At 40.8% G+C, this 25,757-nt stretch overlaps 2 protein-coding genes and 2 long non-coding RNA genes across 4 annotated transcripts; all 4 read left to right on the forward strand.

Moving 5' to 3' along the window:
* Nucleotides 1–2,181: 2,181 nt before the first annotated feature.
* On the forward strand, nt 2,182–5,508 carry LOC135253895 (uncharacterized). Its single transcript, XR_010329712.1, has 3 exons — nt 2,182–2,982; nt 4,860–4,936; nt 5,450–5,508. It is a non-coding gene; the product is annotated as an uncharacterized LOC135253895 (long non-coding RNA).
* A 2,734-nt stretch (nt 5,509–8,242) lies between these two features.
* LOC135254161 (E3 ubiquitin/ISG15 ligase TRIM25-like) lies at nt 8,243–12,580 on the forward strand. The gene is made up of 2 exons (XM_064334141.1): nt 8,243–8,906; nt 12,398–12,580. Exons 1-2 carry the CDS (start codon nt 8,322–8,324, stop codon nt 12,578–12,580), a joined length of 768 nt encoding a protein of 255 aa, XP_064190211.1. The 5' UTR covers nt 8,243–8,321.
* A 158-nt stretch (nt 12,581–12,738) lies between these two features.
* On the forward strand, nt 12,739–16,364 carry LOC135253899 (uncharacterized). The gene is made up of 4 exons (XR_010329713.1): nt 12,739–12,964; nt 13,183–13,641; nt 14,869–15,062; nt 15,281–16,364. It is a non-coding gene; the product is annotated as an uncharacterized LOC135253899 (long non-coding RNA).
* Nucleotides 16,365–16,583: 219 nt separating this feature from the next.
* Nucleotides 16,584–24,233, forward strand: LOC135253897 (E3 ubiquitin/ISG15 ligase TRIM25-like). The gene is made up of 6 exons (XM_064333733.1): nt 16,584–17,366; nt 18,928–19,023; nt 19,264–19,497; nt 19,723–20,187; nt 22,049–22,242; nt 22,439–24,233. The coding sequence occupies exons 1-6, from the start codon at nt 16,776–16,778 to the stop codon at nt 22,506–22,508; spliced, it is 1,650 nt and encodes a 549-aa protein (XP_064189803.1). The 5' UTR covers nt 16,584–16,775; the 3' UTR covers nt 22,509–24,233.
* The last annotated feature ends 1,524 nt before the right edge of the window (nt 24,234–25,757 follow it).

The raw sequence follows: 25,757 nt of genomic DNA on the forward strand, positions 1-25,757 counted from the left end.
CACAATTTTATTTCCTTTTTATAATAAATTAATAAATTAATAAATAAATAAATAAATAAATAAATAAATAAATAAATAAATAAATAAATAAATAAATAAATAAATAAAATTATACCAGAATTCGTATTTGCAAGGACGAACGTTCAGTACAGATGGTCCCTGGAGAGTGAGGCAAGAAAACTGGCACTGTAAGAAGCCCGGTGTTTAGATAATGATCCCTTGGAATGCACCGTTCAGCAGAATTAAAATGGTCCAGAGCCGCGGCCAAGAACAAGTAGCGTTTGAGTTCTGTTCAAGAATCAAATAGGGGAGACACCCCACGGCGCGCTGCGCAGATGCAGCTGCGCGAATTGTAAGAGACTGCGCCAAGAGACCCTGTCTGAGGTTTACAGCCTAGTAAAGCCCATGGATTTTAAGCTACTTAATACACCCAGGGCGCGATTGTCTAAATGTGCTTCAATTACTTTCATGATTGCAACGTAGGTACTCTGTTTGGATAAATGTGATGGCTCCGTTCCAAAAGAATTATTAGCTAGCTTTAGGTAGTATTAGCAATTTTCCTTTTTTGCTGACATAAATATGAATAAATAAATATTAAATTTCTTCCTTATGAATGCACTTTTTCAAACTAATCACAGTCGAAGTCTTATATTTGGCAGTAGCCTAGCTTAAGAGAGTCTATTTGCTTAGGAGGGTCATTTGACTGCACCCATTTATTCTAACAAATACAAACATGCCCCAGCCATAAACGAAACCATAAACCACACCAGGTGTGTTCTTGTTTTCTTTAGTAGCTAATCGGTTCAAATGGGAAATTAACCCAGCCCGGACGTGACCGACCTTCAAAGTTGAAACGTGGTTGAAATAATGCTAGTTGTTGTTTCAACGATGAAACAACGTTTAATGCTAAATAGTTGTAAAAAAAGGTTAACAAAATACTTATAAATCAACGTTGAAATTTTAACAAGATCTGTACGTTGAATCAACATGATGTCTTCAACAACGTTCTGCCTTTTAAATTATTATTATGATCATTATTATTATTTTATTAGCATTTCATTATATTTTGATCATAAGACCACTTCAAAAATCTAAATTTATATGTTAAAAATAGAAAACAACAACAACATTTTTAGATGCTGAAACGTTGAAACAACGTCGTGACATCAACGTTGATTCGCCTTCCAAAATCGAAACAAAATTCAACAGTGATTCTACTTTGATCCACGACTTCCACGACGGTGATTCACCCGTGAATAAAGGATGAAATACCGGCTGTGAAGAGATTAATGTTTTGGTATTTGTGTTTGAGATCATTACACTACATTACAGACATTTAGCAGACAGTCTTAGCCAGAGTGAATTTCACAGGTTTTTACATGTCTTTACATATATGCTGAAGAATTTTTGTACCCAAATCCTGAAGCAGTTTTACATATATCCTTAAGCATTTGTACATATATCCTGAAGTAATGCTCAAGGGTACAATCGCAGTTTCCTGCCTGGAAAATGTTTTTGGTCAGTTCCTTAGCCATTACACTACACTGCCACCAGTTTCATATCAGATTATCCATAAAACAAATTTTGTCTTTTGTCTTATTTAAAGTTATCAGTCTGGTAGGCTATAAGTAAAAATATGTTTAAAAAAAATTAAAACCTCTATTATATTGTTTCACCGCACGTCATAAGTGGTTTTACTACACAACACCAGTGACAAGTAGTGGAAGAATATAATAGATGTTTACATTTGAAAAAAACATATTTTCATTGTATTTATGCCATGTGGGTTTAGACACAACAAAAAGCACCCCTCCCATGTAGAACGAAAATGAACATGTAACCTACACAATGTAAATAATATAGGCTACATAAACACATATCTGTAAGTATAATAAATACTACCCTAGCGTAATACAGTTAAGGCTACTTTTTAATTGGTCACAGTTTCTATAACTAATTCAAAATTATAATTTAATTCAAATTTACATTTCATTTTCCACGAACCGTAATTGCACCAATTGAGATCACCGTGTTCCTATTGAGCCCAGTTAATAAGAATGTATTGAAATACACGGTAGAATAACAATGTTTTCATTTCGCTCATACAAATTATTTATAAAATAAAAACAAACAAACATAAGAATTAGGTTGTGTCCGTGCATACTAGAAGGATTTCGCCTTAGTCGAGAGGGTACAGCCTGAAACCTCTCTGCACCATCTGAGCGCTTTCAACCGAATCACTGAAAATCATGAATATTCCGGAAAAAATGCGAGATGTAAGTGTTAAAACTGTTATGAGTTGGAGTCGCAGTAAGTTATATCTCTAGTGTTTAACTGATAGGCTAAGGGGCGGTGTTTGTTTTATGAGTAATCCCATGTCATATACGAATCTCTCTCTCTCGCTCTCCATCTCTCTCTGTTTATTGAGTTATTGTCTTAACACGCTTCTAAAAGAACATGTCTGTCTGTCCAGTCTTTTAACGAAGCGAACAACGGAATATTTACTCAAAAGAATGGTTATCTCCGTGATGTCACGTTCCACGGGCGTAGCAAAATGTCCCCTCGAAGGCTTGTACCTTTTTGGATTTTCCGATTGGAACTAGAGAAATATTGGGCGGGGAATGAGCCCCATATTCATATATATATTTGGATATAGGCTAGTCTGCTGCATAATTTGGTGAAACAAGACTCCAACGCGTTGAAGGTCATTTAGTCTATCGTTAGTAAAGCGTATGCTAAATTGATGTAAAAGTATTTTTACTTAAAAGATTACTGACAATTTAACAACAAGTAGCCTGCGCGCGGATTCTCCGTAGATATACTTAATTTCATTTCTAATGTAGGTAGCCGAAATGTTGTGGACTTTGATGTTCTGCGTGTGCTCTTTATGGATAACGTCTGTGCAGTCTATTGTAGACATGCGAGATACGACGAAAAATCCCAATGCTGATTTGCCACTCAAAGATAAACCGATGGAGACAGGTGAGACTCATTTAGACTTGTTTCATTTAGTTGTTTTACACGTTTTTATGAATTAAACGAAAAACAATTTGTTTGTAGATGAAAAACGATGTTTGTAGATGAAAACAGTTGCATTGTAATGTCAACTTCTCACTGGAGCTTATTATTATTATTATTATTATTATTATTATTATTATTATTATTATTAGGGTTGTAGTACATTCATACATTTTGATATACTGCATTCTGAAATTAGATAGTGTTAAAATCATCTTATGAAGATGACCTTTATGAATTGTTTCCTGAAAGATCTGGTTAATTTTTCTTCAGTGCGAATCCACAGCAATTTCACGAGCTGTGCATGAACTGCTGAACCAGCTGTGTTGCAGAGTTTTTTTTAAAAATTCCTAGAATGCACCAGGCCGGTCTGAATCAGAGACTGCGATTACTGTTTCACTGGGGGGGGGGGGGGGTCTTCATCGGCGATTACTGTTTCACTGGGGGGGGGGGGGGGAGTCTTCATCGGCAGTTACTGTTTCACTTTGGGGGGTCTTCATCAGGTCTGAACTCAGTAAACGTGCAGTAGGGGGTGAACGGAATGGTCACGTGACAGTTTAGCGTACCCGTTACGGAACGGAGATGGCAAACCCTAAGGTTGCACGGTTACTTTCCAGGTGGTGCACCGCGTTGTGCCTTTAACCTGACGGGCTTAAGTGAATTATCCATCTGAATTAATGCATTATATGTAAGATGGGGGAACCCGATGATTGTGTTAAATGCCTGAAGTATATATGTCAGGCATACTGCTGTGAAGAACCCTATCCCTCCAAGATGACTTTCCATAAGCTTCTCATACACAAAGAAATGTAATCTCAAAATGAAACAATGACAGAAATAATAATAAGTGAAAATACAGATTTACACATCAACATAACGTTGGCAATGTAAACCGGCCACAAAGGAAACCAAAAGTGAAATATTATTTACTTGGTGGCCCTCAGTACCATTCTTTCACACAGACTGTGGCACTCACAGCTAAGCTGGCTTTCTCGTGAGACAAAGGGTTTAAGCGAAACAGAACGCTTATCCACCAAAAAAGAGACGTTTTCCCAGAAAAGAAAAGAACGTTAATGGGCCATGCTCCCGAAACATAAGCGGGTGAACACTAGCATCCCTCTGCACGCAGAGAGACGTGGGAGACCGAGGCAGGACTCCGGCTCCTGTACAAGCATGTTGTGGTTGCTAGGATACTGCTGCTGATGCTGGACATCTGCTCCCTGTAAAAGCCTATTGTGGTTGCTAGGATACCGCTGCTGATGCTGGGCATCTGCTCCCTGTAAAAGCCTATTGTGGTTGCTAGGATGCCGCTGCTCTTTTTAGCTTGAGGCTGTCAAATTGGCACAAATGCTCTGTTCTGTTTATGCCCATACTTTTTATTTTGTATTTATTTTTTTAATATTAAGGACATACACATACACACATATTTAACTATATAGCTTGAGAGGGTGTGTGTGTGTGTGTGTGTGTGTGTGTGATCCCAACACCTTGCACCTTGCTCAAGTGTAGAGCAGTTGCGCACCTGTTAGGGTTTTCACTCAAATTCTTCTGGTCGTGTGTGTGTGTAGGTGTGTGTGTGTGAGTGTCTTGAAAGTGCATAAGCATGAGGTTTCAATGATATTTGCGCTGAAAACTGTGAACTTTTGAATCTGGCTGGTGTGCTACCCAGTACAATGTCCTGTGTTAACTCAGTTCTGACAGAACACACACGAGTCCGCTGACACATTTCACTGTGCACAGGAAAGAGAAGCGAAGGAAGCGGGAAGCTCTGAGTTGCAGCGCTGCGCGTGGTGGTCTGCAGGGGTGAACAGCTGTCCCGCTTTCTGCTTATTCACCCACAGGAGTCCGTAACCAGGGGAAACGCAAAACGCTGTTTGCCAGGAGAACGCTCCACGAGGGGCAGAGTCCGCGCGCGGTGGTAAGCGGCCAATCGCTTCTCTGTGGGCGTGTCTATTTACAGCCAATCAGGGCCGAAGACCGGTGTACTGTACATCCCTGCCAACACTCAAATCTAAAAAGAAGGAACACAAACAGTGTGTGAGGGGGGACAGGCTGTATTTGGGGGTGTGTGTTAGGGGGGACAGGCTGTATTTGGGGGTGTGTGAGGGGGACAGGCTGTATTTGGGGGTGTGTTAAGGGGGCAGGCTGTATTTTGGGGTGTGTTAGTGGGGAGAGGCTGTATTTTGGGGTGTGTTAGGGGGACAGGCTGTATTTTGGGGTGTGTTAGGGGGGAGAGGCTGTATTTTGGGGTGTGTTAGGGGGGGCAGGCTGTATTTTGGGGTGTGTTAGGGGGGACAGACTGTATTTTGGGGTGTGTTGGGGGGGCAGGCTGTATTTTGGGGTGTGTTAGGGGGGACAGGCTGTATTTTGGGGTGTGTTAGGGGGGACAGGCTGTATTTTGGGGTGTGCTCACCCTCCTCCTGTACTGCAGAAGCTGAAGGTCAGGCTGCGCCCTCCAGGGCGACGCTGCTACCGTATGATGGAGAGCTGCTTACCCAGCATGCACTGCTGCGACCCCTGTGCCATCTGCAACTGCCGCTTCTTCAATACCGTCTGCTACTGCTGGAAACTGGAGCAACACTGCCATGAGAAGAGCTAGACACACGCACGCACACACACACACACATGCATGCGCACACACATACACGCACACACAAAATCCTTCATCTGTCCCTTTACCTGGACATTGTTTTTATACACACGTCCAAACTTTTGGGTCATATTGATCCAGTGCATAATACAAATAATTTAAATAAATGTTTTCAAGTGATATGTTCTCTAAAATTGGGGTGGAATTCATTGTGACATGCTTGTTATTGAGTAGATCTCTGTTCTGCTGCTGCTCTTTTCTTAGCAGCCTAATGGTTATAAATACTGGTGCGGAACTGATTATGTTTAGCCATTTCCTACCCAGAGCTTTGCTGATTTCACGTGTGCCTTTGGAAAAAGGCAGAAAGCATGCATTTATAGGCTGTCAACTTTAATTAAATATGCCGTGTATCGATCATTTATCCTTTTATAAATAACTATTTTGGCTTTAAAATGTTTTTAAGAAGCTACAGTAGTGTTAGTCTGATATGTTTAAGACACGAATGTTTTCATTCTACAGAAGTAAAAGGCACATTTGTACCGTCGTTGAATCTGGGAACGCACTTGTTACATCCGTCCTTAGTGCTTCATACGGCTACAGATGCTAACACAGTAGAGAGATGTGCACACGTGACCTTTTAAACACTGTATGGCAGTTTATTTTACGACCCCGTTTTCAGAGTAAAATAAATGCCTTGTGTGTTATTTATCTTAAGTAAAACTACCAGTATAGTGGTAAGAAATAGATCAGTTAGTGACTGGCTGAAATAAATTGTTCCTCGAAAAAACAAAAACATCATAATAATCCATCTCGACATTTGTCAACATTTATTGGTAAGAATATTTTTTTGAAAAAAGTAAATAAACAAACAAATACATACATGCTACTTTTATTGTGTCTCTTCGAGTTTGTTCGTTGATTAAACCCTGACCTTAAGAATGGACACATGGCTCAGTTCATCTCCAGCTTCACTTATCCCGAGAAAACAACGCAAGAATGCTCACACAACAGACAGTATTTCATTTATGGCCGAGGTCATGAACTTGTAATGCTTTCTGAAGTCAAATATATGCACTTTATTAAAGTTTTATATAAGGGGGCCTTCATTAGACATTGCAAATGCCTTCCTGAGTACAAACATATTGATTTCTGAAGTGTTCATAAACAACTGGTCCGCTTAATGGTGTCTGGAATGGAGTGTTGCAAAGGAATTTATATTTTAAAAGTCTTCATATCCTAAAAAAAAAAAAAATCACCTAATATCATAGGACATCATTCTGCAGCATCTAGCTTGAGGAAACAGTGTATAAAACAGTAACGATATGCCGACGAAGTGTTTCCTTGCTTTATAAAGTGGTAAGACATGCCCATGAAGGTAGGAAGGTTATAGATGCTTTATGAAGGCCTTATTAAAATTCACTGCATGTACTAGCCTATGTGTGCCATGTGATGATATGAGCAACCTGTTCTGTGGAGAAACTGCAATTCCAGGAGTCTTCCTATGAATAGCGTTGTTGTGAGTTGGTGATCTGACGGCCCCCTTCTCTCTCGCTCCCTGTGATTTGACGCCTTGCACCCCCTGCCATCCAGGTATAGGGTTCTCGCTCTAGTTTACAGATGTCGCCATCTTGTGGAGCTGAAGAGCAACACAGATTTTTTTTGCGACCCAAATGCACTGAATCTGCTGTTATGTCAAATGACCTGACACAAGTGACCAAGCAAGGGATTTGGGGGCATTATAAACGATAGTTGGAAAAACTACGAACACTTCACCCTTTTATGCATTTATAGTACACATAATAGCTGTATATAGCCAAGTACACCAGAGGGAAATGTTTCGGACCCATACCAGAGGACATGGGTACAGTCAGGTCACATATTTTGATATCTGGCAAATGCCAGCTCATGGGAAAAATGTGACTCCATGACATTCTCCGCCTGTTCAAACTAGTCAGGCATGCTATGCTGTGTGCAAACATATGAGGATGACGTGTCACCACAGAGACATACATTTCCCAAAGTCTACCCATACATACCATTCAAATAGCTTTGTTGTGTACACACATGAGGAAATGGAATATAACTTAATATTTAATAGTGTCTCATAACTATTATCTGTCCATCAAATGCTCTCATATTCATATAATATACATACAGTATATGGTGCTTATACATTAATTATATGGTATTCCATTAAACTGTATTTTGCCATGAACAGAATACTTTAACAAACAGATTGTATAATCAGAGTGTATTGTATTTTTTGCACACAGGTACACAAGAGCACTCAATACTGTATACAAAGGTTACTTTCTACTTACCTTACGATGATACTGCACACATACTGAGTGTCATTTTAGAACACTGCCTTACATACAGGTATTCACAATAAACAGCCAAAAACCACAATTAAATACCCATGTATGTTTTAGAAACAGGTACGACCAGACAGATCACATCTTTTTCTCTTACCTGCTCTGCTCAGCCTGGTATCGGTCCAACACCACGCCTTCTGAAGCTGTGGGCACAACCAGGAAATCACCCCCACTTTCTCTGGCGTGCAGGTTCAAATAATCCAAATTAAACTGTCTCTCTCAGTAACATATCTACGTGGATCTTCTCAGGACCAGGAAATATCTCCTGCTCACACAGATTCAGTGAAACTACGCTACATTCTAAACCATAACTAATCTCTGTCACTTTGAGCAGTAAAATGGCGCAAGTTACAGGTCTTCTGTATCAGGAAGAGTTGGTCTGTGCAATCTGTCTGGATCTACTGAAGGATCCTGTGACTATTCCCTGTGGACACAACTACTGTATGGACTGTATTAAGAGCTGCTGGAATCAAAGTGACCTTACTGCTAGATGTCCGCAGTGCAATGAGACCTTCACCCCAACGCCTGTTGTAAGAAAAAACTCCATGCTGGCTGAAGTGGTGGAGAAATTGAAGAAGACAGGACTCCAAGCTGCTCCTCCTGCCCATTGTTACGCTGGACCTGGAGACGTGGCGTGTGATGTCTGCACTGGGAGAAAGCTCAGAGCCGTCAAGTCCTGCCTGGTGTGTCTGGCCTCTTACTGTGAAACTCACCTCCAGCCTCACTATGAATCTCCTGCCTTTAAGAAGCATAATCTGGTCAAAGCCACTGGAAATCTGCAGGAGAAGATGTGCTCTCATCATGACAAAGTGCTCAAGATTTACTGTTGTACCGATCAGCAGTGTATCTGTTATCTGTGTACGACTGAAGACCACAGAGGCCATGCTACAGTCTCAGTGGCAACAGAAAGGACTGAGAAACAGGTAAGGACCTGAACTTATCACAATAAAATAATAGTGACCACACATAGTAATGTCAAAATGTTTTATTCCCACGTTATATTGTGAGTGAATGGAACAAAACACATGCATAAAGGAAAAATAATTGAATCCATGCCAATGTGTTTCTTTCAGCTAGAATGTGTGCGTGTTTGAATGTATGTATTTGTATGCATGGTCAGTGGATTTAATTATCTTACAGTTCATACATTTATATGCATTGTTAAAGTTACAATCTCGAAGATTTCCGTTTCGTTCTCTTTGGCGGTACCAATGGCGAGACGCGGTAATTGCAGGTGTTTTTGGACCTCACTTCCCATAGATCCAACCGGATCCAACCAGCGTCGCCTGTGTGACGTCGGTCAGTTGGCACCTGGGCCACGCCAACAATAACACTTACTATTTACTGAATAAAAAAGCGTTGTTATAAAAGTAACGTTATGTACATACTCATTCATTGTCTAACATTAGGCTAACTTAAGCTGTCTTTACACTGCTGAGCCGGGTTAAAATGCTGTAGCAGACCTGGGGTAGAATTAAGCCGCGTTTCCACCGCAGGAACTTTACCCCGGAACTAGGAACCTTTTGAGGAACTCAGTGCGTTTCCACCGCAGGAACTAGGGTCTAAATTTAGTTCCGGGGGCTTTATTTTACCCCCAAAAAAGTTCCTGCTCGGGGGGTAGCACTTTCCAAAAGTACCGGAACCTTTGGGATGGGGCGCAAGCGCTGAAAATTTCTGATTGGTCGACTACTTGCAGTGTTATTTGTTTTATTTCAACCGCCATGTTTAAAAATCTGCAGCCGCAAACCGATTTATTTTCATAATAACTTCAAATCAAACTTGTATGTCATGCGGCGCAGTAGCCTAGTTTTGGTTGTAGCCTGCCAACGTCTTGGAATTATAACGTGTGCTCTTCTGTTCTTTTCTTGCTTTAGTATTTGTTTTATAAAATGCTAAGCATGACAGCATATTACGTACCAAAACATTCAAACGGATTAATTCGGTTGCTGAATATTTTCTTCCGGATTTTCTTTGTTAGCCCGTTGTAATTGACTCAAAACGTTTGATACAGTTATGTGAGGTATGCGGTAGTTCTGCGTAATTCACATTGGTGATACAGCAAAAGCAAACTGGAAATCACCTTCCGCACTTTTTGTCAGGGTAAAATAACAGGTTAATTCTAGTTATCGTCCCTTTAGCTTTTTCAGACTGCCGTAATTTTACTCTGCCATTCTTCAATTCCACAAAAAGACCAGGAAGACTATGGACTAATTTATGGTGCATGGTTCGCATCTGGAGGGCACACTTCGCTGCTCGGCTAGCAGTAACTTCGAAGGAAAGCAAACGGTGGCTGTACCACTGCTAATTTAAATTTTCACGCAAGTCCGAGTTTTCGTTCTACTCTTGTCATTTTGCGATTAGCCTATATGGAATTGACAATGAGAAAGTAATCAAACAGTAAATTGTGTACAACGTGTGCATGTTTTCTGCTGTTGTTGCCAGTTATATTGGAAATGTATGACAGTGAATGCATTCTGTCGCCTCGGATGTCAAGACATGAAAGTGAATGTTCGCATAAAAACATATTGAATGTGTTTGAGAGGATATATAAAACAGCTACAATCTGACTATTGGCCTGTTATATCCTATTTGTTGCATAACAACGGTCCAAGTTCAACTACCAATGACAGTTTTGCTTGACAACAGTAAAATATTCCCAAACGGCTGCAGAAGAATATTTCAATTCCAGGTGATTAAATCGATAAAAATCAATAAATACAAAAGTAACCATATATAGTCATTGTTGGTAACCCGTTGTATATAAGTGGAATAAACCCCTCCGGGCTGTCCCGGTTATTAGAAAATAATGTAGGCTACTTCGGTGGTAGTATGGGGTTACAGAAGAAATCATAGGACAGATGGACCGACGACAACGTCGCTTTTTCATACGTCAGTGGGCTAATTTGCCTAATCTTCGCGAGACTTCAGACCGCGGTGGAAACGCAGACAACAATGGGCTGAAGGAACCTTTTAGTTCCTTGAAAAGTAATTCCTGGGACTAAAAGTTCCGGGTACTTTTGGTGGAAACGCGGCTTTAGTGATGATCAATTTCCACAAACATTCTTTATCCACCATTTGCCCGGTATGAACGTCTTTACACTGCAGAGAAGAATTTGCGGGATTCGCTGTGGCTTGTGCAATTATGTATCTTGTGCACAATAAACAGTCATGAATGATTGTTGTGTGATATTTTTGAAACAACTGCCTTGCAAAATGTTACCCCTGGTGTTTCTGGTTTTGCTAGCTAAACTGTTCGAGAATAAAGCTGACCTGGGTGTTAAATTAGCAATCAGAACAAGAAGAATAAAACAAAAACAAAGGAGATTTCATCAAAAAAGGGCATCAAGGCTTAAGGAACATATGAGGAAGCGTAATAAAATAATAACAACGCGAATCCATACTGCTGTATTCTTTTATTTAGTTTTGTCCGGCTTGACATCTTTACACAGAAATCAGACCCGGCTCTGCTCCACCTATACCCCGGCTTTATTCCGATAATTATAATATATTGATGAACTTCATGGCAATGTAAATAACGGTAACAGATAGTGACTTAACAGACATTCATTTTAATGAAAATCTTCCAGATTATTACTTTAATATCAGTTACTCACAACAAACACAATACAATACAAAGAAATTAAACCTCAACAAAAAATGTTTTAAATGTACAAAAATGTCAAGTTACTCACACATACAATGTACTGTCTATTAGGCATGAATTAAATCTAGCAACATCTGGGCCTGCTGTTTAAAGTATTGATATCAAAATGAGGTCAAATTACAACAAACAATATTGGCTGTCTTGGCTTACACAAATTAAATAAGCTCTATTCCAAAGCAATGCTACTCAATGTCTCCTAAATCATGTCATGTAACTAGGCCCCATGTTTTCATTATTTTTTATCTTATCTTACATTTAAGCTGCATATATTTGTTATTGAAAGTACATTGTTCAGCAATTGCTGTCAAGAGAGAAAAAAGGCCATTCTATTGATAGTTTTTTATGTCATATTCATGGTGGGTGGAATGATTTGAAAGGTGAAATTCTGCCCACAGCTGTACTGGTGCAGGAAAAGAATAGAGAAAGTGATAAAAAAGGCAGTTCCAAGCAGCTTTGTGTTTGATGATAAACTGTAGCTTTAAGAACCATGGCTTCAAAGTTGTATGTTGAAGCTATGTAGTGAACTGGCCAAAAGGGTCACCTTTCATTATTGTGGTCAGAGGTAGTCAGGCATGACACTGAATTTGAATGAACTGGGACATAGCTCATTAAAATGTCAATGTACCTTGCAAATTGTGTAACAGAGGAATTTAAATAAAAACTAGAAAAATTACTACAAACTCTCTGAATACTGACAGCAGTACAAACCACAACTCATGATTCAGTGGAATGATTGGTGTATGTCCACAGAAGCAGCTGGGAGTGACACAGAGAGAATTCCAGCTAAGAATTCGGGAGACAGAGGAGGAGCTACTGGGTCTGAGACAGGCTGTGCAGTCAGTCAAGGTGGGTACTGACCAGAGGAGAAGACAGCTGGATGCTGGAAGAGCCATTTCAGGGCTCAGTCAGGACTATCCTACAGTCAGCCATTGAGGAGTCCAGTGTTGGGCCACTTTCCAGGCCTGTGGGGCTCAATCCCACTGAGCCACGCTGTGGGGAACAGGCTGTCTGGGGTCCCAGTAGGAGCTGAGTGAAAGGCCAGGTTAAAATGTACAGCCCTACTCTCCCTGTGTCTCCTAACAGAACTCTGCACACGCAGCAGTGGAGGACAGTGAGAGGATCTTTACTGAGCTGATCCGCTCCATTGAGAGAAGGCGCTTTGAGGTGAAAGCACTGATCAGAGATCAGGAGAAGGCTGAAGTGAGTCGGGCTGAAGGACTTTTGGAGCGACTGGAAGAGGAGATTACTGAGCTGAGGAGGAGAGATGCTGAGCTGGAGCAGCTTTCACACACAGAAGATGACATCCACTTCCTCCAGGTAACAATGCGGGAGCTATCAGGAGCTGCTCCTCATTCCTTATCGGCCTGGAATTTCTGACCCACAACTTTCTGTTGTTTTGTATGTGTGATTTCTCTCTCTCTCTCTCTCTCTCCCTCTCTCTCTCTCTCTCTCTCTCTCCCTCTCTCTCTCTCTCTCTCCCTCTCTCTCTCTCTCTCTCTCTCTCTCTCTCTCTCTCTCTCTCTCTCTCTCATTAGATTTGCCCGTCTCTCTTTGTCCCTCCTGCTCCAGAAGACCTACCCAACACCACTATCAACCCACATTTCTCCTTTGAGTCTGTAAGGAAATGTGTTTCTGAGCTGAAAGAGCGACTGGAGGACGTCTTCAAGGAGGAAATGCCCAAGATCTCCAAGGCAGGCAGAGCAGTGGGCACATATGGCTGCTTTACTGAGACCGGGGAGCCTTCAGAAGCCAGAGCCACAGCAGCTGAAGTGAAGACCTGTCCCCTTTGCATGAAGCCCTTGCAGGAGAAGCAGGGACTGATGTGGTCTCATGACTTCTGTGCAGACTGTCTGAAAGATCTCGGTCTCCAGTGTCCAGTGCCCAATGCGTCTAAAAGACACCAGCTAGAGGGACATATGACATGGAAACCTTGCACCTTTAATGAAGAGAAATTTTTATGGATTACATACAATATTCCCAGTGGAATACAGAAGGTAAGAAATACATGATTGTACAAGAATTCTTCAAGAATTTCAATAACTTGGGAGTCAAGTAATTGGGAAATATATATATATATTATTTTCAACAAACGTTCACTGCAAATCTATTTCATTACTTTGCTTCCATAGAAAAATCAAATTTTACTACATTCTATTATCCCAGTAAAACAGTATAAAAGCACTAGCATCATACTGCTTATGCACCTTGGGAGTTAGAAATATATAATGTAGTATTGATACTGCTCAGTAGCCAGGTTCCTTCCGAGGAGTTCTTACACAGAACTGTTTGAGTTTTTATTTAATTTAATTAATTAATTTTTTTTATTTTACCTCATGTTACCACAGCATCTACTGATGGGTGGGGAACTGAAGAGAGAAAGATGGAGTTCCCTCTTTGTTTTTATTTATTTGTTACTATTCTTTCATTTAAAAAAAAAAATTCATTTAGATGGGATAACGCCTTTAAAGGGATACTGTGAAGTGGGATGCCGATGCTTAACGAGATGTGTGTGAACTGGGCATTTGTCTGGCTGCTGCCACCCTGCCGTGTAGCGGTGTGCAGTGTAGCACAGTGGGTAAGGAAATGGGCTTGTAACCCAAAGGTCGTAGGTTCGGTTCCTGGGTAGGACACTGCAGTCGTACCCTTGAGCAAGGTACTTAACCTGAATTGCTTCAGTATATATAAATTGGTTTATTTATATGTAGCTGTATAAATGGATACAACGTAAAATTCTATGTAAAAGTTGCTCTGGATAAGAGCGTCTGCTAAATGCCTGTAATGTAATGGAGGTAAACAGCTGGTAGCATACAGTACATATCCCAATAGCCTGACACCTTGCAATATGCATCCTGAGATAGGGAACAAGAAAACATGAAAAATCAAAAATCAAGAAAAAAAACCAAAACAAGACAACAAAAGAATGAATAAAAATACCTTCATGGAATGAATTACAATACACAGGGTATGTGTTGTGTAGGGTATTTTTATAGCGCTTATGGAATATATACATCTCAAAGTGCTTTACAGTGATAAAAACATTTCAATATAAAAAACAGACAATTAGGGAAAACAAAACTGTGAAATATAAGACAAAAAATATATTAAAATAAGTAGTTAGGTATTCATGGAAGCTACGCTATAAAGGTGAGTTTTGAGAGTGAGGTGCAATGGCTTCAGAGGTTTGGTAAAGTACCAGTTTTCCCTATTTCTTCTGTGTCCAGGAGGGCCATCCCAACCCAGGGAAGCTCTTTACGAGAAAGGCGATAGGGGCCTGGTTACCAGACAACCCAGAGGGCCGGGAGGTGCTGAAGCTGCTGCAAAGAGCCTTTGACCAGAAGCTGGTTTTTACAATTGTAGCAACCAATGGAGCTGAAGACAGTGTCGACTTCACTGACATCCCCCATGCAACATTCCCGTATGTATCATTTATCGGTAATTCCCCAATTCCTGCAGCAGTTGGATTTGATTTTTAAAAATTCTTTAGTATATATATGAATTACTGAATATTTGATGATCTCCCAGTTACCAGAGGTATGAATGTGACTGTTGAACCTATGAGACCCTACTGTATGTCTCCTGTGTTGAGCTCACTCCTGCTGCTCCTTGTTCAGTGTGTGTTTCTTTCTTCCACAGGGCTAAATGCCAATGGCCTGGCTTCTTACAGGAAGTGAAGGCTGCACTCAGAGCCAAAGGCATTGAATGATTGGATGAAGAGAGGCAACTAATTATTTGATACTCTCCCTGTGGACACGTACAAACACACACACGTGAGCACACATGTACGTTTTTATAAGATTTATATAGTGTAGAAGATTTTGTGGTCCGATGAGGCTACAGTTCAGCTTTATGACCTGAAAGCAAATTTCTTTCCCCATCACCCAGAAGGCCTGTATTATAAAATGGCCCAACCACAGTCAAGCTTTAAATCCCATGGGAGATCTGTGATTGGGGCTGTGGGGGACAAAATCATTTGTGCCAAATTAAGTTTGACATGAAAATCCACAGGACAGTACATCTCAAGGAACAGGGTTGGGCAGCCCTGGCCTAGTGCCAATGCAAGCTATTTACCCTGAAAATTCACAAAACCATGAAAGATTTGAATCCTATTGCAGCTCAATCGGGGCCAAAATAATTCAAAATAAAGGCCAAAAATGTGTAAAGAATACACTGCCTGTTGTTCAGAATTAAAAGTGTACTGTGCGAGTTTTTTGCGGCCGTTCTACACTCTGTTTGCTTCCTTCTCTGTCCTCAACCCCTCCGTCACCCCCATTGAGGACGCACCCTCTAGCGCTACAAGCAAAATGTCAAGCGAAGTGGTGGTTGGAGATATTGAAAATCACATTTTTTAGCAACATGAATGAGTTGATATTCTCTGTTCTGATTGGGGAACCACCCTGTCCTGGGCCTAACTGAAACTCAGTCACCCCAGGCCTGTTCTCTCTCACTGCCAAACTCTATCCTTACCCTGACCTGTGCTACAGTTGTGATCAGACCTTTTCTTTTTTTAACTTTAACTTTGTGTGAGCCGTTTATGCTTTTGGGTTTATTTTAGTTTGTTGTGTTTTAGTTGTTCATTAACAGGGATGGGGAAAGTCCAGGTCCACCTTCCCATTGCGGGGAGGGGGGGGGGGGGGGTGAGCTGAACTCCTTCTTTTCTTTCTGCTTGTGTGTATTTACTTATTTATTTGTGATAATAAACTTCCTTCCTTTCATTTTACATCCAGTTTCTGTGTTTCTTGATTTTGGTGGTAGTGTTGTATGTTCCAGCCCTTGCTGTCCCAGGGTTATTATAATCCAGAGTGACACTTGTGTTACGCGTGTAATTTTAGCAGATCTTTCACATCTTCACTCCCTGCTCGGTTCAGCTTGGCCTCAGTCCAACGCCACACCTCCTGCAGCTGTGAGCAGAAACAGGAAGTCACTCCCACTCGCTTTGTCACGCAGTTTCAGAGAAACGAAACTTAACTCTGTCTCCGTCAGTGTGAGCAGGACAGGAAAAAAGCAGAAGCCATTACATAGGTGGGTCTTCTAAGAAACTGGAAATATCTCCTGCTCTTTCTCACACACATTCAGAGAAAGCAAACTACATTCTGAGCTAAAACTAATCTCTGTCACTCTGAGGAGTAAAATGGCACAGGCTGCAGGTCTTCTGGACCAGGATCAGTTCAGCTGTGCAATCTGTCTGGATCTACTGAAGGATCCTGTGGCTATTCCCTGTGGACACAGCTTCTGTATGGGCTGTATTAACAGCTGCTGGGATCGGGAAGATCATACTGGTGTATATAGCTGTCCCCAGTGCAGAGAGACCTTCGCCCCAAGGCCCATTTTAAGAAAAAACACCATGCTGGCTGAAGTGGTGGAGAAATTGAAGAAGACAGGACTCCAAGCTGCTCCTCCTGCTCACTGTTACGCTGGACCTGGAGACGTGGCATGTGATGTCTGCACTGGGAGAAAGCGCAAAGCTGTGAAGTCCTGTCTGATGTGTTTGGCTTCATACTGTGAAACTCATATCAAACTTCATAATGAACTCAACCCAGGAAGGAAACACAAGCTGATCGATGCGTCTGGAAGCCTGCAGGAGAAGATCTGCTCTCATCATGACAAACTGCTGGAGATCTACTGTCGAACTGATCAGCAGTGTATCTGTTATCTGTGTACAATTGAGGATCATAGAGGCCATGATACAGTTTCAGTCGCAACAGAAGGCGCAGAGAAAAAGGTAAGGGCGGGATCTTGTTACGATCAAAATTACTACCAATACATAGTTATATGAAATTCAATTCCCACATTGTGTTCTGAATGACTGAAACAAAATGTATGCATATTGATAAAGGGGTATTACAGAACATATTTTGAAATTAATTGTACTGTAACAGTACAGTTTTTTATGCGAGATTCCAAGTAGCGTGCACACATTTTTTGTTTATTGGCAGAAGCAGGCAGACAGACAGACAGGAGGACCTTAAATTAACCACAAAAAGAGCCTGATTCATGCTTTTATAGTCGTGCTCTGCACATTGGATAGAGGTGTTTGATACTACAACCAGAGGCAATATACTTATAGATTATATTTTGCAGTTTTATAAAGCATGCTTCATTTCCAACATGCCCATGTGTCCTATTTGGGACCACATATATTGTATCACTCTTTCAGCAGAACGTGTCTAGTTTTCACCTCAAACTCCGAGCACATATAGCTACTACATCATTACATCATGATCCTCATAATACCGGTCCTATGGCTCAGTTGGTAGATCATTGTGCTAACCATGCAAAGGTTTGATGGTTCAAGCAGGGGACTACAGATACTGAAAAACATAAATATTTATATACTGTCTGTCACTGTGGATAACCATTTGTGCTAAGAAGTAAATATATATAATCTACAGTATGTACATATGTGGGGCTTGATATGCATAATTATTAATATTTGTCCAAATGTAATTGACCAATTAAACAATGTCATGTCTAACTACTGTGCATACCCAGTCATTTATTCTCATTGCGGGGAATTAATTTTATAATGTATATATTCCCTTCGTACAGGTGCAAAATCTGACCAATCCTCGCCCAATTAGGGGTCCTTCTTGTTAAGGCTTTGTAACTCAAGATGTGAGCATCACATAGACTTGAAAAATGAGAAGCAAGACACTTGTATCATTTACAATACAAACTTAGATTCGATTAGATTTATAAATTAGGTAGAAATAAAGTGCCACAATGCAATGATTTTGGTGAAAATGAAAAAACAGAAAGTTTTCTTTTTTTTTTCTCCTTCAGTTTTAAATGAAATACTGAGAGATAGGGGTATATGGTTTAAGATATCTAGGGGGGTCCAAAAACCAATCCAAAACCAAAATTATTAAAATACTTTTTGTCCATTATAAAGCATCATTTTCCCCCTTTATAATGGTTTGAGAGGAAACATTAATCTCACATTGAAAATCATCCAAAAACATTTTGACACACAGTGACATTTCTACAAATGTGACTATTATCACTCCAAGGGAAATTTTACATTAGTCTAACACATATGGCAACAAGGTGTATGTTAATTTTCCAGGCATTTCCATTCCATACTAATAGCTTGGGCTGTGAGTTTGCCCCCAATACAAATGCGCTGAGCATTATTAGCAAGGACTAACAGTTGTTTTTTATGTACAATGCAAATATAACAATATGAAAAATATGACTCAATGTCAATCGAATTGTTACGAGCAGAAATGTGTACATGTTCATATATATACCAGCTAGACTTCATGCTTCATGTATGTCCACAGAAGCAACTGGGGGCAACACAATGTAAATTCCAGCAGAGAATCCAGGAGAGAGAGAAGGAGCTGCAGGATCTGAGACAGGCGGTGCAGTCACTCAAGGTGGGTACCGACCAAAGAAGAAGACAGCAGCTAGCTGCTGGAAGAGCCATTTATGGGCTCATTCAGGGGTCTCCTCCAGTCAGCCAGTGTTGGGCCCAGTGTTGGGTCACTTTCCAGCCCTGTGGGGCTCAATCCCACTGAGCCACACTGTGGGGAACAGGCTGTCTGGGGTCCCAGTAAGAGCTGAGTGAAAGGTCTTGTTGAAATGTACAGCCCTCCTCTCTCTATGTCTCCTAACAGTGCTCTGCACAGGCAGCAGTGGAGGACAGTGAGAGGATCTTTACTGAACTGATCCACTCCATTGAGGGGAGGCGCTCTGAGGTGAAAGAGCTGATCAGAGATCAGGAGAAGGTTGCAGTGAGTCGGGCTGAAGGACTCCTGGAGCGACTGGAGCAGGAGATTGCTGAGCTGAGGAAGAGAGACTCTGAGCTGGAGCATCTTTCACACACAGAGGATCACATCCATTTTCTCCAGGTAACATCACTAGTTCTCTAACAGTGCTGTCCGACTGTCTGATGTCCAATAGAGCTCATTCCTTATATGACTGGAATTTCTGACCCACACTGTGCACATGTTCACTTTCTGTTGTCTTCTAATCTTGTGGTTAGACTGATCCAAACAGACTGTCAGTGACCACCTGATCTCTCTTTATCCTTTTGTTCTCTCTCTCTCTCATTCTCACTCTCACTCTCTCATTAGAGCTCTAAGTCTCTCTTTGACCCTCCTGGACCTGGAGACTTACCCAGCATCACTAGCAACCCACATATTTCCTTTGAGACTGTAAGGAAATGTGTCTCTGAGCTGAAAGAGCGACTGGAGGATGTCTGCAAGGAGGAAATATCAATGATCTCCATGGCAGGCCAAGTAGTGGGCACATATGGCTGCTTTACTGAGACTGGAGAGCCCTCAGAAGCCAGAGCCACAGCAGCTGATGTGGAGGCCTGTCCCCTCTGCATGAAGCCCCTGAAAAAGCAGAGGCTGATCTGTACTCATGCCTTCTGTTCAGCCTGTTTGGAAAGATCTGTGGAAAGACTGGGTCTCCATTGTCCAGTGTGTCTAAATGCACTCATAGTGGTGGGTGACCAGCCAGAGGGACAGATGACATGGGCACGTTGGAGTGCATTTTTGTGCATTACCTACAACATTGCCAGTGGAATACAGACGGTAAGAAATGGATATGTATTCAAGAATTCTTCATATTTCAATACTGGTCAGTACTGGAGTTCACTGCAAATCTATATAATCATGTAGTTTCCAGAGGAGAAAACGCATCGCATTCTATTATCTCAGTAAAGTATCCAGAGTATTGGTGCTCCTCCCCCTCTACAGCTGGGTTTCTCCTCAGATTCTTCCCAGAAGGAACTTCTTTCCCAGCCCTGTTTGAATGTTTCTTCTTCCCACTGGGGAGTTTTTTAAGTTCCCTTGCTGCCTTTTGGGGGTTTTTCCTCATGCTGGATATTGTCAGGTATCTCAGAATACAATACATATCCTAATATAGGGGGTCACTATACAATACACATCCCAATACAGGGGTCACTACACAATACATATCCTGATACAGGGGCCACTAAACAATACATATCCCAATACAGGGGTCACTACACTATACATATCCCGATACAGGGGCCACTAAACAATACACATCCCAATACAGGGGTCACTATATAATACAAATCCCAATACAGGGGTCACTATACAATGCATATCCCAATACAGGGTTACTATACAATAAATATCCCAATACAAGGGTCACTATACAATACAAATCCCAATATAGGGGTCACTATATGGTAAGATGTAGACTTGATGTTGAATATTAAATAGCATTTCCCAGAATCTATTCCAAACTTCAATGCCACAGGGTATTTTATTTATATCATTGCAAGCGCCATCATCTGTAGCATATTTCAGCATTTTGTTCCAAGTTGTTTGAAGAGATATCAGAGTAATCTGCTTGTACTTATATGACACTGAATAACAAATTCTTTTTTTTTGTGTCAGTAATGGTAAGAAGGAACTTCTCTATAACATAAACACTACACAGTAATTCAGATTCCGAGACCTAGATTATTACTACTTGCATCACAAGACCTCGATTCCTCGTAGATAAATTTGTAGATATTAAAAAGCCCCTCTATGGTCATTGTTGTTCTATATGAAACATTTCAGATGATTTAAATACACCTCTTCCTCATAAATTATAAATCCTATTTATACCTACTATTTCCCAAGTATCAAACTCTGAGCCTGTTTTAACAGGTAGGAGATAAGGATTGCCCACTAGCAGACCTGGGTCAAATACGTATTTGTTTTGGATTCAAATACTTTTCTACTTTACTGATCTTGTTTGGTGTATTGGAACCAATGAAATACTCTCAAAAAATGCGAACCCCGCCTTCTGGTCATATTGGCAAGCTCAGTTACACCAGGCAAGATCAATAGAGCACAGAAAAGTATTTGAATCCAAAACAAATCTGTATTTGACCCAGGTCTGGCCACTAGTGAGAACAGAATAGGCAGAGGTTGATGATACCATGGGGAACTGAATAAAAAAAGAAACTAATTTAGGAAACATCACTGAGTACGACAGTTATTTATTTTGAACAGTAAAAGCAACTTTTATGAGAAAGTACAATACAAAGAAAACAGTTATGAATGCTAAGTTTTAGCCTTCATGTTTTGACATTTTCCACTGAAATTAGCATCTCACCGGTACAAAATTATGAATGTATTCAGACAGCAAATGCACTATGGACACATGGATTATAAAAGTGAAATGACACATTTCTGTGTTCAATATTTTCAGCATAGACCAAGGTCAGACTCAGTCTTTCGCAAACTTTCTTTCCCAAACATTTTGTTGTGAAGTGTAGTTTTCCATTGTGACAGTGTCTTTGTTTAAAAATTACACTGGAAGCAATGTATGTATGTATGTAGGCATGTGTACACACATGTGTTTATACATACATAACCTGTACTTCCATACAGTTTCCCTTTGCCTTGTGTGTTATATTTTTTTGTCCAGGAGGCCCATCCCAATCCAGGGAAGCCCTTTACTGGAACCCAAACTAAAGCCTATTTACCAGACACCCGGGAGGGCAAGGAGGTGCTGAAGCTGCTGCAAACAGCCTTTGACCAGAAGCTGGTTTTTACTGTGGCTGCAACTGATGAAGCGGTAGATAGAGTTGACTTCAGTGACATCCCCCATTCAAATGACTGGTATGGTCTTTTATGTGCAGTTGCAGGATTTTGTAGTTTAAAATTTTTTTTGGTACAAATATGAATGATTGAATATTTGATCATCTCCTAGTTACCAGCAGTATCAGTGTGACTGTTAAACGTGTGAGTTTCTCCATGTCTCCTGTGTTGAATTCAATCCTGCTGCCCCATTAGTGTGTGTTTCTTTCTTCCGCAGGTATAAGTGCAGAATGCCTAGATTCTTACAGGAAGTGAAGGCGGCACTCAGAGCCAAATTCATTCAATGATCGAATAAACAGACATATAATATTTCAGTACACTCCCTGTGTAGACAAGCACACACACACACACACACACACACACACATACACACACACGCACACACACACACACACCCTGTTTTTATGTTATTATTTAAACACACATTATACTCGCATGTGGTCCCGTGCAGTTCCTCATCTCCTCATGCTTTATGTCAACAATCACAGACCAATGCCGCCCCCCCGCCCCCAATGCGACAATGACATTTGAACCCTGATGGAGATGCTCTGCACATGGTTGCAACTCAAAAGCCGTTGCAGACCCAACGCCATGAGATCTTACTGTGGAGCATGAATGAGTATTTCACAGCCTCGATCGAATCCAGGCGGCGGCAGGGCTGACTGTGGCTGTGTAGCTCCATACTGTGACCTGTACTTGGCGATTGCAATGCCTACACTATGGGGGGGCTCACTTACAAGAAAAAAATCAACCCCAACATCAGAAGTAGTGAAGTAGTTGCTATCTGACTGTTGGCTTATTAACAAAACACATTACAGGAATCTGGCTGGACTGGTCAGGGTATGAACCTGACAAGCAAGCCCATTCTACCCCAGGCTTCCTGTAGGCAATAGCAAACCAGGGTTTGTCTAAACCCCTTTCAGTTCAGTCAATTTATAAATCACCTGAAAATCTCTTCATGAATTGGAAAGTCCTCGTAGAACATGGCTATTTTTCAATTCAGGAATTGCATTCAATTCAATTCAATTCAATTCAATTCGATTTGTGAGTTAGTTGAATGCCAAAAGGAATTGAAACCCAGGCCTGAAGAAAACATGGACATCATAGTTTTACTTTCTGCTTCAATTGCATTTCAGCTAAGGAAACAAACCAACTTATGATATCAATCTTCTATTAGTGCATCTTGTTCATAAAAACAGAGTTTCATGAAAAAATAGGCACAGAGATACTAATTTGCTGTTGTTTCTTATATGATGAATTTGATAATTGTGTGTGTGTGCGTGTCTGTGTGTGTGTATGCTAAGGGTATATGTCCCCATCAAATTAAAAAACAAATTACAGAACAAAATCTAAAATAGGTCTCGTTAATTTAGTTGTAAAAACAACAGTAGGGCTTCAGATTTTATTTTCTGGTCGAGCAGATTTTAAAGTACATGGATGTCGCCATCTTGTGGAGCTGAACGGTAACAGACAATACTAATTTTTTGTGGTCCAAACAGTCTAAATGCACTAAATCGGCTGGTCCATTAATTGACTTTAGTGACCAAGGGATCTCTGCATTTAAACTGCATTTTAAATGGTAGTTTGAAAAACTATAAATTCTTCATCCTTTTGTAACAGTTCAAAATACATATTCAATTTAAGCTTTCGATGAATCAATAAGCATTTAAGTGTTGTGTTGTGTGTACTAAGTGCATTGACTGGTATTCAGGGTTCTTGACTATATGCTATGGTGTAAACTGATGGTGAGTCTCCCAGTTTTATATGATATAGTACTGTTTTCAACTGACATTTCTAATGAATCCAGATTCCCAGGATTGAGTCCATTTCTGTGATTTAATGTACTACTAAAATATGTAATATGCTTTGTCAAGTAACAAAGTATTAAAATGATTACAAATAAACAGGAATGTTGCTGTTGTGCTGTTTATAGAAAATGGCTATCTGTAACTGTCTAAAGTACAGAATTACTTAGTTACTCTGTCAATAAAAGTACAATGTGTTTAAGCATGCATACACACTTTGTTCTGTTTTTTAACTTCCAGTTAATTCCATATGCTTTTTTACCGCAACCACTGTTCCTCTTTGCTCATGCAGTTTGTCTGTGGCATGTTGTCATGACCTGGCTCAAAAAAGGGAAAGCCACAGTTAAAGGATTAAAAAAAAGCCTAAATACACTGCCTGGCCAAAAAAAAAAAGTCGCAGTTTGGATTTTTTGGGACAGTGCCCACTGTACAAGCCTCTGGAGGCAGTGTTATGATCTGGGGTTGCATCAATTGGTTAGGTCTAGGCTCAGAATCATTACACGGCAATAAAATGAAGTCAGCTGAGTACCTGAATGTACTGAATGACCAAGTTATCCAATCAATGGATTTTTTCTTCCCTGACGGCACGGGCATATTCCAGGACGACAATGCCAAGATTCATTGGGCTCAAATTGTGAAAGATTGGTTCTGGGAGCATGATGAATCATTTTCACACATGAATTGGCCACCACAGAGTCCTGACCTTAACCCCATTGAAAGTCTTTGGGATGTGCTGGAGAAGACTTTATGGAGTGGTTCGACTCTCCCGTCATCAATACAAGATAATGCAATTTTGGACAGAAATAAATGTTGAAGTTGCCTAAGGTTGTCGAAACAATGCCACGACGAATGCACTCCGTAATCAAAGCTAAAGGCACTCCAACAAAATACTAGAGTGTGCGACTTTTTTTGGCCAGGCAGTGTATATTACGACAAGTAATACATTAAATTACCAAAGGATGATGAGATGAGTGTTTAAGTTAAGTTATAAATTTGCCTGAACACAGACCTCTCACTCATCCAAAGGCTTTTCATAGGCAGTCAGCTAAAGACTAAATCGCCCCTAGCCAAGGGCAATGTCGTCGTTTTTCAACTCGATGGTTGCGTCGCCAGAGGGTGTTGTCACGGTAACCTTCGCTTCACCGCACCCCACTGAGCTTCGCTAGCAAACTAGCTTCACTAGCTACACCCGCTACATGTGCATCCGTACGATCAGTTGTGTAGGTGTGGATGAGCGTATAAAGCAGTGTAAAGGTGTTGTGTGGTGGGGGGGGGGGGGCTTCAAGCTCCACCCACCAGGAACCTGCTAACCAGGGGAATGCTGCATCCATTTCTGCTTTTCATGCAAACTTCTGGCCTGAATTAATTTATCAGCCCTAGCACTTATGCCACCTGTCATTATAGCTATACGTCTTCATACGCACATGAATAACAGCCAAAGACTGTTCTTGTGTCCCTATATGAAACATTTTACTGTGACCAAATTTACCAGTGCTGGTGGGTACAGCCAATTAGCTAATTTAGCCAGGGTAACTGGTGGAAACCCTATGAGGTAACCACAAAAACCATAAAATAAAAATAAGAAAGAAAAAATGCACAAGCTTAAAATTAGGACAAAATTGGCCTTGCCCAACCACATGACTGAGGTACGCCACCATTGCCCTGGCAACCTCACACTTGGCCAGGCTGATGCTGAGGGACACCTTAGCGAACTTTATTTATTTACGCATT

Source organism: Anguilla rostrata, chromosome 4 (assembly GCF_018555375.3).
Source record: "Anguilla rostrata isolate EN2019 chromosome 4, ASM1855537v3, whole genome shotgun sequence".
In the NCBI taxonomy this organism is placed as follows: Eukaryota; Metazoa; Chordata; class Actinopteri; order Anguilliformes; family Anguillidae; genus Anguilla; species Anguilla rostrata.

Excerpts from the sequence above, each read along its gene's own strand:
- LOC135253897 (XM_064333733.1), top strand. The coding sequence starts at position 16,776 with ATGGCACAGGCTGCAGGTCTTCTGGACCAGGATCAGTTCAGCTGTGCA. Across the intron at positions 19,024-19,263 it reads AGGCGGTGCAGTCACTCAAG|TGCTCTGCACAGGCAGCAGT; the intron begins GTGGGTACCGAC and ends GTCTCCTAACAG. Across the intron at positions 19,498-19,722 it reads ATCACATCCATTTTCTCCAG|AGCTCTAAGTCTCTCTTTGA; the intron begins GTAACATCACTA and ends CTCTCTCATTAG.
- LOC135254161 (XM_064334141.1), top strand. The coding sequence starts at position 8,322 with ATGGCGCAAGTTACAGGTCTTCTGTATCAGGAAGAGTTGGTCTGTGCA. Across the intron at positions 8,907-12,397 it reads CAGAAAGGACTGAGAAACAG|AAGCAGCTGGGAGTGACACA; the intron begins GTAAGGACCTGA and ends GTATGTCCACAG.